Below are 14,471 nucleotides of genomic sequence, written 5' to 3'. Positions count from 1 at the left end.
TGGGAGCTGAAAGCTGTTGCCCAGGGACACCTGTTCTGTGATGATCTCTGACAAGAAGGCGCAGGACAGCATCCCTCCTGCTTTGTGCCAGGTGATCTCACAGGTGTGTTTTACTGGTTCTTAGGGGGTTCCAGTTGTTTAATAACTTTGTTCTGTGGTGCTTTGCTTTGTGAGTTAATGTTCTTTGTGGGTTACAGGTCCTGCAATACAAACATTTGGCTCTAGTGCTCTTTGCCCTATGTCAGTCACTTCTGGACCATGCTACATTTTAGCATAATCTGCATTTCTATTTTATTACTTATCCCTCTCCTCTTTTTGGTTCACCTTTTTTTCCATACACATTCTGAAAAAAAAGTTTTCAGCTGTGATCTTGGGACTGAACATAGTCACACTTCTCTTCTTGGAAGATAATTAAAAACGTGCCATTGCCGTTCCAATTTCATTCCTATTGTTGAAACAAAAAGCATAAAATCATCAGTAACACTTGGCTCAAACCAGAATTAATGCATTTTTATAATTTCAAATTTTTTTTTCTTCTTCTGTAGTCTATTTTTTATCATCAAAGTTACCCCAAAAAGTCCAAGACCAGGTTGGATGGAGCTTGGATCAACTTGGTCTAGTGGAAGTGTCCCTGTGGCAGAGGTTGGAATTAGAAATTCTTTAAAGTCCCTTCCAACCCAAACCAGACTGTAACTGTATTATTTAGGAAAATCAAATTCTTTCATCTGATCTGAAAATGTGATAGAAATTTGAGGCTTTCATTTATCAATCACTCACAATTTTTTCTGATTTACAATCTTTGTGGAGTAGGATTTGTGTAGAGTGTACAAAAGCACATGTACCTGCATAACTTTGACCACTGACTAGAGTTCTCATCCATCAAAAATTGAAGGTTAGATGATTTTTTATTCTTTAGTATTTCTTTTTTGCATACTGAGGCTATTCATTTTGAATATCTTCTTGCAATGTATTTTTTATTCTGAAGATAAGGGTACCAGAGCAAGGCAGCTGACAGAGGGTGTGAAGGTACCTGGAGGAGTAAAAGAATGAATAATATAAATATATAGAATGGAATGAAAAATTAACATTTAGAAAAGGTCCTTATTTATTGATGTATTTATACAGTATTGTCTATTATTATTATCATAACGATTTTTAATTAATTCACTGCAGAAATTGTTTGTAAGTCATATCAAAACTGGCCTAGATAATTTTCTCCTGAATCAATGTATTTATAAATGCTATCACTCTAAACAGTGCTAGTCTCTACATATGTCTGGCATAATTCAGATAAGAGTAAAGAAATATGCACAAAAAGGGGCACAATAACTATAAAGCTACTTACCACCCTTCATTATTTTGTGATTTCAGAGGGCATAAAGGAGTAATAGGAATGGATATGAACTGTAATATTTGCTTTTTAGTTTATACACTCCATATAACTTTATAAAGCTGCATTGCCTTATAGAGAAATGTTTTAAAACCAAAATAATAATATGCAAACGAAAACAACACTAAAATAAATGGATCTTTAAATAAAGAATTGCATAGATGAATGCTGAGTGTAATATATCAGAGTAAAGATAAACTTCACTACAACACCTACCTGTCTTTTTTTTTGGTCTTCTGGCTGTTTCTCTTATTTAATCTAGACAACACTCTTTGTTATTGTATAAAGAGATTGGATTCTATATATGGACTGGGGGTACTTCCAAAAAGTCATATTTTAGAATGGAATTTTAGACTACTTGTTGGCAGAGGACTGAAGGATCACAGGTAAATCACAATTGTCATTCCAGCCATGTCCAATCCAGCTCTTATCCCTGTGTAAGAGGGATGTGCTGATTCAGGATGATTAAGCAAAAACCATGGCAAACCTGCTGCTGCCATAAATATTAAAGATTGCCAGCTGTGTGCAGAGGGGACACAGCCTGGCTTGGGCCCATTTCCTGATGCACCTTGAGCTCTGCCCACAGGTTTGGTGGAGGCCAGTTCTGCGTCCTCTCCATGGGCTGGCCACCCTCAGGAATTCTGCCACAGTTGGGGAAAGGCACCAGGAGCTTGTCATGACAGCAAATCTCATCTGCTCTTACAAAAGGGCAAGAAGGATGTGAAGTCTCAGTGGTTTTAGAGCATCATGACTCAGCTGCAGCACCCACTCATTGTGGGCGAGCTGGGCAGCCCTCAGCAATGTGAACAATCAGGGTTTGTATCAGCAAACCTTCACATTGCCATCAAATCAGACTGTTCAAACTGCCCTCTCCCTTCTGTTCCTTACATTTCACTTTGCTTGTCTGGTTGTGTGGCTGTCACTTATTCAGCGCATTTTGGAAATCTGCTCCTGACCCTCTAATTTAGGCTTATTCTCCAGGAGATCCAGAGCTGAGTGTGATACCTGCAGTAATAGAAAATAGAAGCAGTTGCATTCAAAACTGAGTTAGATTCCAAACAAGGGTAAATCTGGCCACAACTTCTGAAACAGTCAAAGAAGAGAAGTAGGAAGTTCCAGCAGAGTGCCTGAAAACTGTTTGAGACATCCATGACAGAGGGATTGGTTATACTTCTCATTTTAAAAATAAATTGGCCTTTTAAATTACTTTGTTGACACTTACGAATGGCATATAATATTCCAGGAAGCATATGAATTACTAACTTATTTTCTTTTTTAAAATTTAAATGTGTTCACTCACCAAGTTGCACCAGGGATAGACATTAAGATTGGACATAAGGAAAAATTTATTCACTGAAAGGATGGCCAGTCACTCATACAGGTTGTCCAGGAGAGTGGTGGAAAAACTCTTCCTGGAAGTGTTCAAAACCCATAATGTGCTGCTTAGGACATGGGTTAGTGGCATATCTGGCAGTGTTAATGTTTGGACTTGAAGATCTGAAAAGGTTTTTCCAACCTTAATGATTCTATGATATAAATAACTGCTCTCTCCCAAATACAAACCTTTACTATTAAGCCAGAGCTCTGCTTGTGGAGGTTCTGATTTGATAAATGTAGCTGTATTTTGGTTCTGTGGCCGTGGATTTGGTGATTACAACAGACAGAATTTTGTGCCTGAATTTATCTCAGGCCCTTCCCTTATGAAAAATCATCCCACCACTACCACCATTATGAACACTGCTCATAAAGGGTATTTAATTCCAAATCCTGATCTTCTTCACTGGAAAACTCAAAGTTTTTTCCATTGCTTCAAGCAGGACTTGTCATGTGCACAACTTTCAAGAGGGAAAATGACAGTCACAATTTTTATAAACTGCATTTAGAAAGCTCATTGTAATTCCCACAGCTATGAAAAATAAATTGTTTTCAGATGGTTGGGGTGGCATTACACCATTCTAGAATTATACTGCTGTAGTGTTTGTGTGGTATTGTAATGGTGTAGTGTTTATAAGGATTCTCTGTAATAGAAATAACACTTTCTGCTGCTGAAACATTTGCACTTATCCTTTTGGCAACTAAATTATTTTACCATAATTAAGTCTGAAGTGTATTTCTGGAGGGAAACTTTATGAAATAATCTTGTGAACTCCTCAGCCTGCTTTGGATAATCCAGCAAGTGCTTCTCCCTTCCCTTCCATCAGGTGACAGAGACGAGGACGGGTCCCCTCGGCTGCAGTAACTATGACAACCTAGATTCTGTCAGCTCTGTTCTGGTTCAGAGTCCTGAAAATAAGATTCAGTTGCAAGGTATGTAGGTGCAATTTCGTTAATTTGTTTTGGAATGGGCTGGCATTTATCATGCTATTTGTTTTTTTCCTTTCTTCCACCTCATAAAAAGTCATTTTCCTAATTTTTGTGTGTGTGTGTGTGTGTGTGCATTCCAGCCAAAGTGAAGGAAATGTCAGTACTTCGTGTTGCCTTTCAAACAGAAACAATTTCTGCACCCATCAGAAAATAATTTGAATACCCCTGTTTGCATTTTGCATCCCTATTTAGCATCTACTGGCACACCTCTTAAGCAGCCTGAATTCCCAGAGGTTCCACCAAGCTGATATTTTGTGTGCTCAGCCTGCTTTGCACATGCTGAGCAGTAACTTACAGCACATGCACTCCATGCACCAAAATTAATGGAGTTACCAGAGGAGCAGGATGTACATTTTCAAATCCTCTAAATCAGGAGGAGTCAAAGGGCTCCTCCTCTTAGGAATTTAAAGAAAAACTTGGAAGGTTGAAATCTCACTCACTAGGAAAATAGTAGTAGTTGTGCATAAATAAAAATGAAAAATAGAAGCAGAAAGAGGAAGAAAAAGGAAGAAGAGTTATCATTTCTAACAATATTTTTTTTTTCAAAATTCCAGCAGAAGCATTTTCCCAACCTGCATATTAGGACATAAAAATGTTTGAAAAAATTCCCCTTTATAGTATTGGGCCTTTAATAATTTTTGTTTTAAGTTAAAAAAATAAAGCATGAGCAAATTATGGCTATGAAAAACCCCACTAAATTCTCTTTAATGTGTGCATTTGTGTATACCTCTGGCTCTATGCCATGACAGAACAACACAATTCTTAATTTTCAGTTGAAGGTAGATTAAACAACTATTTCCAAGATTTAAAATTTTCTATATTTAAAATTTTCTATATTTAAATTTTTCTTTCTACCCAGAAAAACAGGTGCTTGGTGACAATAAGAACAGTTCTCAGGGATGATGATCCCTGTAGACCCTTCAGTCTCAGGACAGCCCATGATCCTATGACTCTTCCTTAAAATGTCCATATGTGTTTTCTCCCTTTCTTTTCTCCCCAGAATCGACTAAATCCATAAAAACATAAAATTATTTTCCAGAGAGAACTTTTTTTACATAAAACTTGATTCTACTGGGATGCACCGAATAGTTCCAGAAAATAAAATTTTTGGTGTTTTCCAGCACATTTGTCAGTTAAAATTTGGAAAATAATTTTTGCATCTCTCAGACTGTTGTTTGCTGTCATATGGGGAAATGTATTATCAGAACAGTGTAAACTCTTTAATGGGAGAATCAAACTGGGCTTTTTTTTTCTTTCACAGCCTCGTGGTTTTTCACAAGCACACAACTACGTTACAATATTTACTCAGGAGCAGCAGAGTTTTACAGATTTTGACATGAGACAGAAAGCACAGTCAGAACAGGTTTCAGCATTTGTGATATGAATTTTGACTTGGAAGAGTTCTGAAATGAATGTTACAGCTATAGTTTTTGTTTTACCTAAATAATAAGGGACGAATCTTTGTGAAATCTTCCAAGTGCCTATGGAGAAGACATTTATATCACCAAATACCCAATTCATTTGATGAGGAATTACTTGGAACACATATAGCAGGAGCTTTTGAAGCCCCACAGGACTTTGCACCCTTTGCACTAAACTTTAGTAGATTTAAGAATGAGGTTTTTCTCCAGGTTTTGTAGCCCTACCCTTCATATCCAATTAACTGTTCCAGAGCAATTTGCTACCGATGCTAGAAAAATAAACAACCAGCCAAATTTTATTTTTCAAAGATTTCTTCCAACTCAATTTCCCTTTTCCTTCTTAGTTTGCCCCTACAAGAGATAATGAGATATTTAGACAAGCTACATCTTGTTGTGCCAAAGGAAACATGGAACACAAGCCCAATTTCAGATGGAAATGTTTACACCTCTTTTCCTGATTGTGTTGTCTCCTCACTCTGTCTCTCAGGGCTGCTTTCCCTTCATCAGCATTTTCAGAATCTGTATTATTGCAGGAACCAGGATTATAATTCAGCTGTGTGATTTCCTGCTGCAAGGCTCTGGCAGCTGTTCACCCAGCAGCTCTTCTCAAGGAGAGGATGATGTTACCCAGTCCCCCTAAAAGATTATAACAATAAACACTCTGTCTGAGGAATGCAGGTTACTCATTAGTGGATGGATGTGAGGGAAATGTGAGGAATAGGTCTGAAAATAATTATTAAGAAAGGAAATACACAACATAGTACAAATGCTGGACAGATGTGCAAATTGTCCAGAAAACTCCTATATTTTTTGTTTTTCATAACTGTTTGTTTGTTTGCTATGTAAACTGGGGAAGCTGCTCGACTCCAAAACTTCCTTTGTGTTTAACACCATCATATTTCCTCCATTTCCCTCAGGTCTTCAGGTCATCCTTCCTGAGTACCTGCAGGAGCATTTTGTGCAGGCAGCTCTGAGCTACATTGCCTGCAATTCAGAGGGGGAGTTCATCTGCAAGGACAATGACTGCTGGTGCCAGTGTGGCCCCAAATTCCCGGAGTGCAACTGCCCCTACATGGACATCCAAGCCATGGAAGAGAACCTGCTCCGCATAAGTGAGACCTGGAATGCATACAACAGTGAATTTGAGGAATCTGGTGAGATTCTTTCTTTTTAATGAGTATTTTTCCCCTCTTTGGTTGTGTCTCGTAGAATGGTTTGGGTTTCAACTGGCCCATCCATGTTGTCTTTACAACTTGCTTGTGCCACATTAGTTTTTCCTCAATGCATCAAGGTTTGTCTCATGCACCAAGGTTTGTTTCATGCACCAAGGTTTGTTTCATGCATCATTTGCCCTGTCATGATCACCAGAACTTCCTGTTCCATAGAGAATGGGAGCTATAGGTGAAACCATCTTCTGAGCAAGTTTTCACAACTCACCCGTTCAGTGCTGTCACAAACTGCTGTCCAGCCAGATGGTGGGAAAATGTAAGGAGAGCTCAGCAGACCTGGGAAAAATTGTTGAGGAAAAAAACAAAAAGAATTGAGGGAGATAAGGAAAAGTCAGGGAAAAAAAAAATCACATATTCTAATGAGTTGTGTTGGAGAAAAAGAACAAATCAGTAAAAGAGAAAAGAAGGAAGACCATACAGTGGTCAAGGGAAGAGTAGATTATCAGTAGAAGAGTAATAAAAAAGTGAATAAACAGTACTTTTATGTACAATAATTTTTATATTTCTTCTTTGTTAAAGACTGATTCCTCAGTTCAAGAGAACTGATAATTTCAAGAGACACTTTATCAGCTAAAATTTCATTTGTTGTAACTTTTAACGCAATGCTGTTTTTTATCTGACTCTGTTTAGAAGATCTGAGGACCTTTTCCCATCCCCATTCTCACTTTTAGCAGGAGGACATCAGAACTTGCAATATTTCTCCTTGGAGGATCACAGACACCTCTGACTATAAAAGCATGAATTCATGTGTTGGTTTTATGTACATCTGGGTGCATTTTCCCAATGACTGGATACCTTTAATTATTTGTGGAGCCATGCTATCATTTACTACTTTGCAAACTAGGCCAAATAAACTGACTCTTCAGAGGGGCACTTATTTTGCCATATTTTTTCCTATCTGAGTGGGTTGTGACACTGTTCAGTGACTGAAGAATGTCCTTTGTAGGCACCTACTTAACAGCAATTTTATCAAGCTTGAAAAACACACACATCTGGGTCTGTGGAGGATTCTTACAGGAGGCTGTATAATGGACATCAAATTAATTATGAGTTTGAATCATTGCCAGATACATTTCTAGTCCTATGCTCAGGTCTGTGACACGAATGTCAGGGGAAAATTGGTAAGAGTTAAATTCTGGGCTTTTAAAAGACTCTTTAGCTCTGCTGGGTGAATCACTAAAATGCCAACTTCACATATATCTGTCAATTTGGTAATTGCTAGTAGGTGTGGTTACTAAGAAGTGTGAAACTTAGGTTATTAACATCATTAAGATATGCCACGCTCTCCTCTTTAGCCCTTGAAATATTTAAATAATTTTTAATCTAATAAAGATACCAAGCATAACTTCCATAACTCAGAGGTAGCTTACAATATTTCTGCTCTTATCTCACAAAGTGTTTTACATAAAGATGTTCATGGAAGGATGAGATAGGTAACCTTGTATGGGTCTGTGCTTGGAAAAAAGTTGGCATGTGAATTTTTGATTGATAACTTAGTCATTGAGCAGCCAATCTCATATAAATCATATATTACCACTGAGCATCTCTTCTCGTACTGTCACACATGGTCTGTAAGCATTTCCAGCCACACTGATTTCTATATATATATATATGTTATGACCATTGAGACATATTCTGAAACATTTGGAGCTTGAGCAATGTTTCCATGATGAAAAATGAACAAATATCAGTGTGATCTGATCCATGTTAATAGCACATTCTGGGAACAAGAGTGACCTTTCTTAAGGAAAACTAAAAACTTGCTAAGTCTGTGTCTAAATCAGCGGAAGTCAGCTCTGAGATAACAGTATGTTGCTTTATTCTAATCTATTTATAATAAAAAATAAATTCCCTATAAAGGAGGCCAGATTATGTAGTCATTTCAGTCTGAGCAGCAAGGGGCAAAATAATCCAGAGCACTCCCTGCTGGCCCCTACAGTCCACTGTTAATGGCAGAGGCATTAATGAACTAATGACTTCCATTCTGTGACACTGTGCACTCCAGAGTCAACTAAAGGTGAATACAAGGAGCTAAATTTTCACCTTTTCTGCTTCCAAACCCTTTCTTAGCTTACATGTTACAAAACAGTCTTCTGACTCCAGAAACCAGTCTTGTCCCCTAATATAGACCTATAAGACTTACTGGGTTCACCTGAGGGCATTCACAGTATCTGTGGGCAGGATTTAGTTTAAAGAGGAGGAAGTAAATATTCTGTTTAAGATGGTTTGTTTACTCTCTATATTATCTCTCCTCCTGTCTGTTCGAGATAAAACAACTGAGGAAGGTTTTTTTTTGAAGAAAGGATGACAGGGCTGGTGCTGTTCAGCATGGAGAAGGCTCAGGGACAATGTCTATAAATACCTGAAGGGAGGATGCAAAGAGCAAAAGCTCTTTTTGGTGATGCCCAGCAACAGGGCAAGGGCAAATGGGCAGAAACTGGAACACAGGAGGGTCCCTCTGATCACCAGGAAACAGATTTTCACTGAGGGTGGCCCAGTACTGGCACAGTTTGCCCAGGGACGTTGTGGAACCTCCATTCTTGGATTTATCCTAAGGTTGATTAGCCATGGTCCTGGGAAGCTGGGTCTAGGTGACCTTGCTTCAGCAGGGGTTTGGAATAGGGGTTCTTCCCCATGCCAGCCATTCTGCTGCTCTGTGATCCAAGAATTGTCCTGGTTTCCACACAGGAAGACTCTGGTCTGCAATATGGCCCTGCTGGTAGTGACAATTTTTTTTTGAGCCACTTTGACTGTTGCAGGTTACATGACCAAACACATCCCAGTTCAGAGTGTGCTGTTTATCCTTATGTGCAGATGGCATTTCACTCAGGCTCTTCTGGCACTTTTTAACTACTCAAATCCCATTCTGGAGGATGTGCAGCAGTGTTATTTATCTCTCAGTAAATTTGGCTGCCTTTTCATCTCTCTAGCTGCCCTCCAGCAATAAATACTTGCTTACCATTAGCTCAATGAGCTTTTTGTAACCTCTTAGTGTCAGGTTATATACCAAGATCTTAAAGAAATTACAAGAACTGCTTCAAATTGTTTACTCTGAACCATCTGCTTATCCTTTATCAGATCTTGTGGCCTCCAGACTCTACTGCTACCCAAGAAAATGAGCAGCTGTTTCCTTATCAAAAATCCATACGAAAGCTGTTCAACCTTTATTAACAAATTTCATTAGTTTCTTGAGGCATTTGGCTGAATCATCACTGTGTAAGCAAAGTTCTTCCTGAGACCATCATTCCAAACAAGCCCTGCTCTTACCCCTAACAAGCAGTACCTAAAAATATCACCTCTAATGGCATCAAGCAGGGTTCCATTTACCTTTCCTGATGTGCATGAAAGCAGCCTTTCCCTAGAGTCTGTAGCCCGAATGGACAGCTGGATGATCCAGTCTGACCTGCTGCTATCACAGGTCACTAAGTTTTCCTGAGATCCCAGGCTGTGGAGCCCACCCATGTTGGATTAAAGCTGTGCAATCTTCACGAGTGTCCCTTCAGCCCTCCTTACCTTTTCAGTGTTCAGTTGTTCTGTAATGTTGCCAAGTTTCTTGTTCCCCTTCTGCCCCAGTGTAGGAGTACCTACATGTCCAGGTGCTTCTCCTACCTCATCTTCTCAGCAAACCACCTTTCAGGAAAAAGATTTGACCTAAGCACTTGGATGTAATTTGTTTCCTGCCATGAAGAGTGTCAAAACACTCCTCGAAAAAATTCTCACATTTTGGAAGCAGGTGGGATTTCCACAGTTTATGGTTGGAGCGCTGTTGAAGATTAAAAAATTTGCTTTGTTACACATCTCTGGCTTGGGAAGATTTTGAGTGTTAAAGGAGTTAATATACAAAGAAACCAATCCTGACATAAAACACTGACTGGCAATTTAGCATTTTCCAGAGATCATGACCCACTGCTCTGAAACACAGGAAAGTCAAGAAGACCCCCAAAACCACCCACAGGCTCTGGGTTCTGACACAAAGGATAAGAACCTGATCACACATTGTCTGTGCTTTAATCTTGATGTGGTTGGCTGATGAGTATCTTTGGAAATCTAAACACTTCATTTAAGCAATTTAAATGACAGCAATTTCCTGTAAAGGTTGACATTGAAAAATAATTTTTAGCAGTCCCTGTAGTGTAATTTCATTTCTCAGAATTAAAAAGGCTATCAAAATAAATAAGGACATGGATGATAGAGTTACTCGAACAATAGAAAATGGCAAAATTGCATTTTCATAATTTCTTTCTTTTATCACTAGCATTTATGAGACCTCCTGGAAATATGAAAGTAAAATCTTCCATCAAGCATTTATTTCCACATATCTGACATGCAATGGCAGCTTGTTGCCTTCTCTCTGCATATTTCACAATATGCTGAGCAGTGGATTTTTTTCCTCCCCTTGAAAGCAACAAAATCCCTTTTGGAATATTTCCTTGGAAAGCATGGGATCAGGAGATGTACAACAAATATTATGATAGATAATTTCAATGTAGATTTGAAACAACAAACTCATTCTTTTAAACAGTTAGCTTAAATGCCAACTAAGATGGAAGGAAAGAGCAATGCCCACCTCAAACTGGACAGAAATTTGCCTGTCACAGGTGGGCTCAAAGGGGATTCGGTGAAGCAGTGAAATTTGTGCCTGTTTGAGTCATTTGTAGTCCATTAACTCCAGGGATTTGACTTGAATGTCCAACAGAAGCTTTAGAGAAGCAGAGCCAGAGCCATTGAAGGGTTTGATCACTGAACACAAAATCTGCTCTCTCCAACAGACATGTGGCTCCACGGACAGAATTAATCAAAAGTCACCTTGCAAATATTTTGAAATGTATCTGTCTACAGCTCTAAATGACAAACAACTTCTCAAAATGTCGACTTTGATTTTTTCAGTCACTTCTGTATCTGCTTTACAGAGATAATTCAAAAGGTAAATTTCAGTGTCACAGAAAGTGCGAGTGATGAAAGTACAGCCAAAGTAAATTGATATTAAATTTCACATTAATATTTGCTGAAACCATTTTTCATTGTCCCTCCACCTACCATCACTGCTTTGACTGCAAAGTACTAACAGAAATGAATTGCTGGTGCAAGCTATTCTGAAATCCCTGGTTCCATTGGATTTGGATTTCATGTCTAATGCATTCTATAATTCTCTAATAACTCTGGGATATCTTGCTATTGAGCATTGGTTACCCTTTACATGTACAGACTTAAAATCATCTGAAAAAATGCACAGTTTTGAAAGGTTCACCTGAAAATGAGGTCTGAACTTCAGTTAATACATAGCACTGCATAGATGTTAACAAAGATTTTGTTTGCTCAGCAGAGATTGCTTTGGAGTCCTGTTTGTCAGTTCAATTTTATTTTTACCTTTCTTTAAAGTGATTGAATTAATGATGTTCCCAAAATCCTTTGCATAAAAGAATTGGATTTAAAGGGTTGGAGAAAGTAGATTCTATTAGAAGAGATGATAAGCTTATTACTGAATTAAATATCAGTGATACTGAAGATGAGGAAGTCCAACCATTTCATTATTTTTGTGGAGGTAGCATTTGCATCCTGTGTAATTACTTTTATGCAAAACCTACAGAAAGTAATAGGAAAGATCATCTCCAGCATTCCATAATCTGCAGTGAGATTTAGAGAATTATCCATTTAATAGTGTAATGAATTTATATCTCCATCTCCAAAACTGCAAAATGTGGAAAATCACCATATTTTGCTGATACACATTCCTAACTCTTGCTTCTCCTTCTGCTCATATTTTCCCAAACGAAGCAAGCCCATGCTGTAAAATGCCAACTTTGGAGCAAGAAAGGCTCTTTCCACTAAGCACATCTGCTTCCCAGATCTGTGAAGCTGGTTTAGGAAAGCCAAGCACTACAGAAGAATGACCAAGCCTTTGTGGTCACACACTGTGTCTTTGCAAAACAGGACCCTGCCCTCACTCCTGGCTTCAAAACCCTTTCACTGCTCCTTGTGGAAAACTCTGATCTCTGTTTTCACAGTGGAAGTTGCTTCCAACAGCCAGGCTGCAAACTGTTGTAAAACACTGCAAAATCAAAGCTGGAAGTGAAGATTGGCTCACACCTGCAAGTGCAGGTGCTTAGGGGAGAATTCTTTTCACTCTATGCCAGCCTCATGCATTTGTTACAGATGGACAGCACTGCCTTTGTGATTGCTGAGGCTGTAGAGAAGATGCAAAATAGGAATTCTAAGATTGTTCCAACATCAGACACAGTCCAAAAGCCAATCAATATACTCACCCCATAGCAAGTGATCATGTTTGATCTCAAAATCCACACAAATCTCTTAGTACATCTTAGAAAAGAGAATTATACTCATAATTATTGCATGTAGATACTGCAATATGCTGAGCACATCGTAATACAGAGTGATACATCTGTTGAGTTACTCTTTCATTCCTTTTTTGTAGCAATCAAAAATAACAGATACAGCTGGACTTACTTAATTTGCTAAAAATATATTGATGCTTTAAAAAGCAGGTGCAAAGCCAGGCAGTTAAACAAAGTACAGAGTTATATCTTTAACTTAGACTAGAAACTTTTTCCAAGTTAGAAAAAAGTAATGTAAATAAATTTAAATAGATTGTCCAGTGCCGAAGACAGATACCGTACACATGTGATGCACAGAATACATTATGGGAAGAGCCAAAGGCAAATTAAAATCTTCAAGATCAAATGTGAATCACAACATAAAGACAGAGGAAACCTGGGGGCAAGAAGTCTGCACCATCAGCTAAGTACTAGCATTTTCACCATTTCATACCCTATTGTTCTGGAATCATCTCAGTCACAGATTACATTCATATCTCCTGGCAGTGCATTAAGGAATGCAACCGGTGGAACAGTCTTTCTCCTCCTCTTCATCAGTTCATCAGACAAGCATTTTAAACTATTGCAGTCATGGTTTTTTTTTTTCTGATAGACAACTCCAGAAAAGCGACAGCAAATCTGCATTCAGTCTGTGCAGTTTAATCTTAAAAATCTCTCTGTCTAGTCAGAAAAATCAAGTGTAATTTTGTTTGCCACCCCAATAAGGCATAGATTTTTGCTATTCCTGTGGCACAAATCCTTTCTTAAAACTGCTTTAGCAGAAGAGGACACCGTGGGATTCCTTTTTATTGCCTCTGCTTGCATCCAAATCAAAGTCACCTGGCTGACAAGTAAAAAAGGTAATTCTTCCCAGCAGCCAAGCATGTAGATTGACATCATGGAGACACTGACCCAGGTCCCAGCCTTCTTCCTTCTTACCAGTAGTTATTATGACAACCCTAACAGCTAAAAAATGCCCTCAATGACTCCTGTGTAAAACACAGTGATGTTGTCTTTAAAAATTTCTGACTGCCATTTAAACTCTAGCTAAAAATTATCTTGGCATTTATAGTGTTTGCTATGGTTCTTCTACTACAGGAGAATGGAAGATAACCACTCCCTGTCCCCCCCAAAAACCCAGAAAAGCTTTCCCCCCAAAAAACAAAAAATCCCTCAAGGAGAAGCTTTGTTCTAACTCAGACATTTTAAAACACGTACCAAATGTCTCATTTATGCCTGTTTCAAATTACTGAAAGAAAGTAAAAGGGCAGAAGGTAACTGCAGGCATAATTTGGAAATGTCAGTTTAAACAGAGATGTGTTGTACACTCTGATCAGGAGAAACTTATTTTATTTATAATGGAAAAAAAGATGCCCTGACTGATTTTCAGACTCAGTGTTGAAATTCCAAATCTTAAGTAACGTCACAAGATGCCAAGGTTTGACTTGGCATCACAGACAGACTGTAAATTCATGGTAAATTCACTCCATCATTTGCAGTGAAGGCAGCTTGCACTAAAGCCCTCTCAGTCCAGTGACATACTCCTGCTTTTCCAGCTGCTGCAGTTCAATTAAAATGCATGTAAAAGAGGACGAAAAATGAAACCTGGAATTAAAATTGAATCTAACTTTGCTGTGTGATGAGCTTTGTTTCTGGGGTTTGGGAGGATGCCCCACTCCAGATGTGCCTCGGTCACTCAGCACAGTCTGTCTGTCTCTGCTGACCTGGACAGACC

The 14,471-nt window shown here is 38.5% G+C and overlaps 1 protein-coding gene across 3 annotated transcripts in view; it reads left to right on the top strand.

The window, feature by feature from the left end:
- The window catches only part of LOC117000058 (BMP/retinoic acid-inducible neural-specific protein 3), a 194,886-nt gene that overhangs the window by 132,401 nt on the left and 48,014 nt on the right, over nt 1-14,471 (top strand). For all 3 annotated transcript variants that reach the window (XM_033067407.1, XM_033067409.1, XM_033067408.2), the window contains 2 exons: nt 3,592-3,697; nt 6,093-6,329. In XM_033067407.1, coding sequence (XP_032923298.1) covers nt 3,592-3,697; nt 6,093-6,329 — 343 coding nt within the window. The remainder of the gene's footprint in view (nt 1-3,591; nt 3,698-6,092; nt 6,330-14,471) is intronic.

Source organism: Catharus ustulatus, chromosome 9 (genome assembly GCF_009819885.2).
Source record: "Catharus ustulatus isolate bCatUst1 chromosome 9, bCatUst1.pri.v2, whole genome shotgun sequence".
In the NCBI taxonomy this organism is placed as follows: Eukaryota; Metazoa; Chordata; class Aves; order Passeriformes; family Turdidae; genus Catharus; species Catharus ustulatus.
This window is presented reverse-complemented; position numbering and strand designations above follow the sequence as displayed.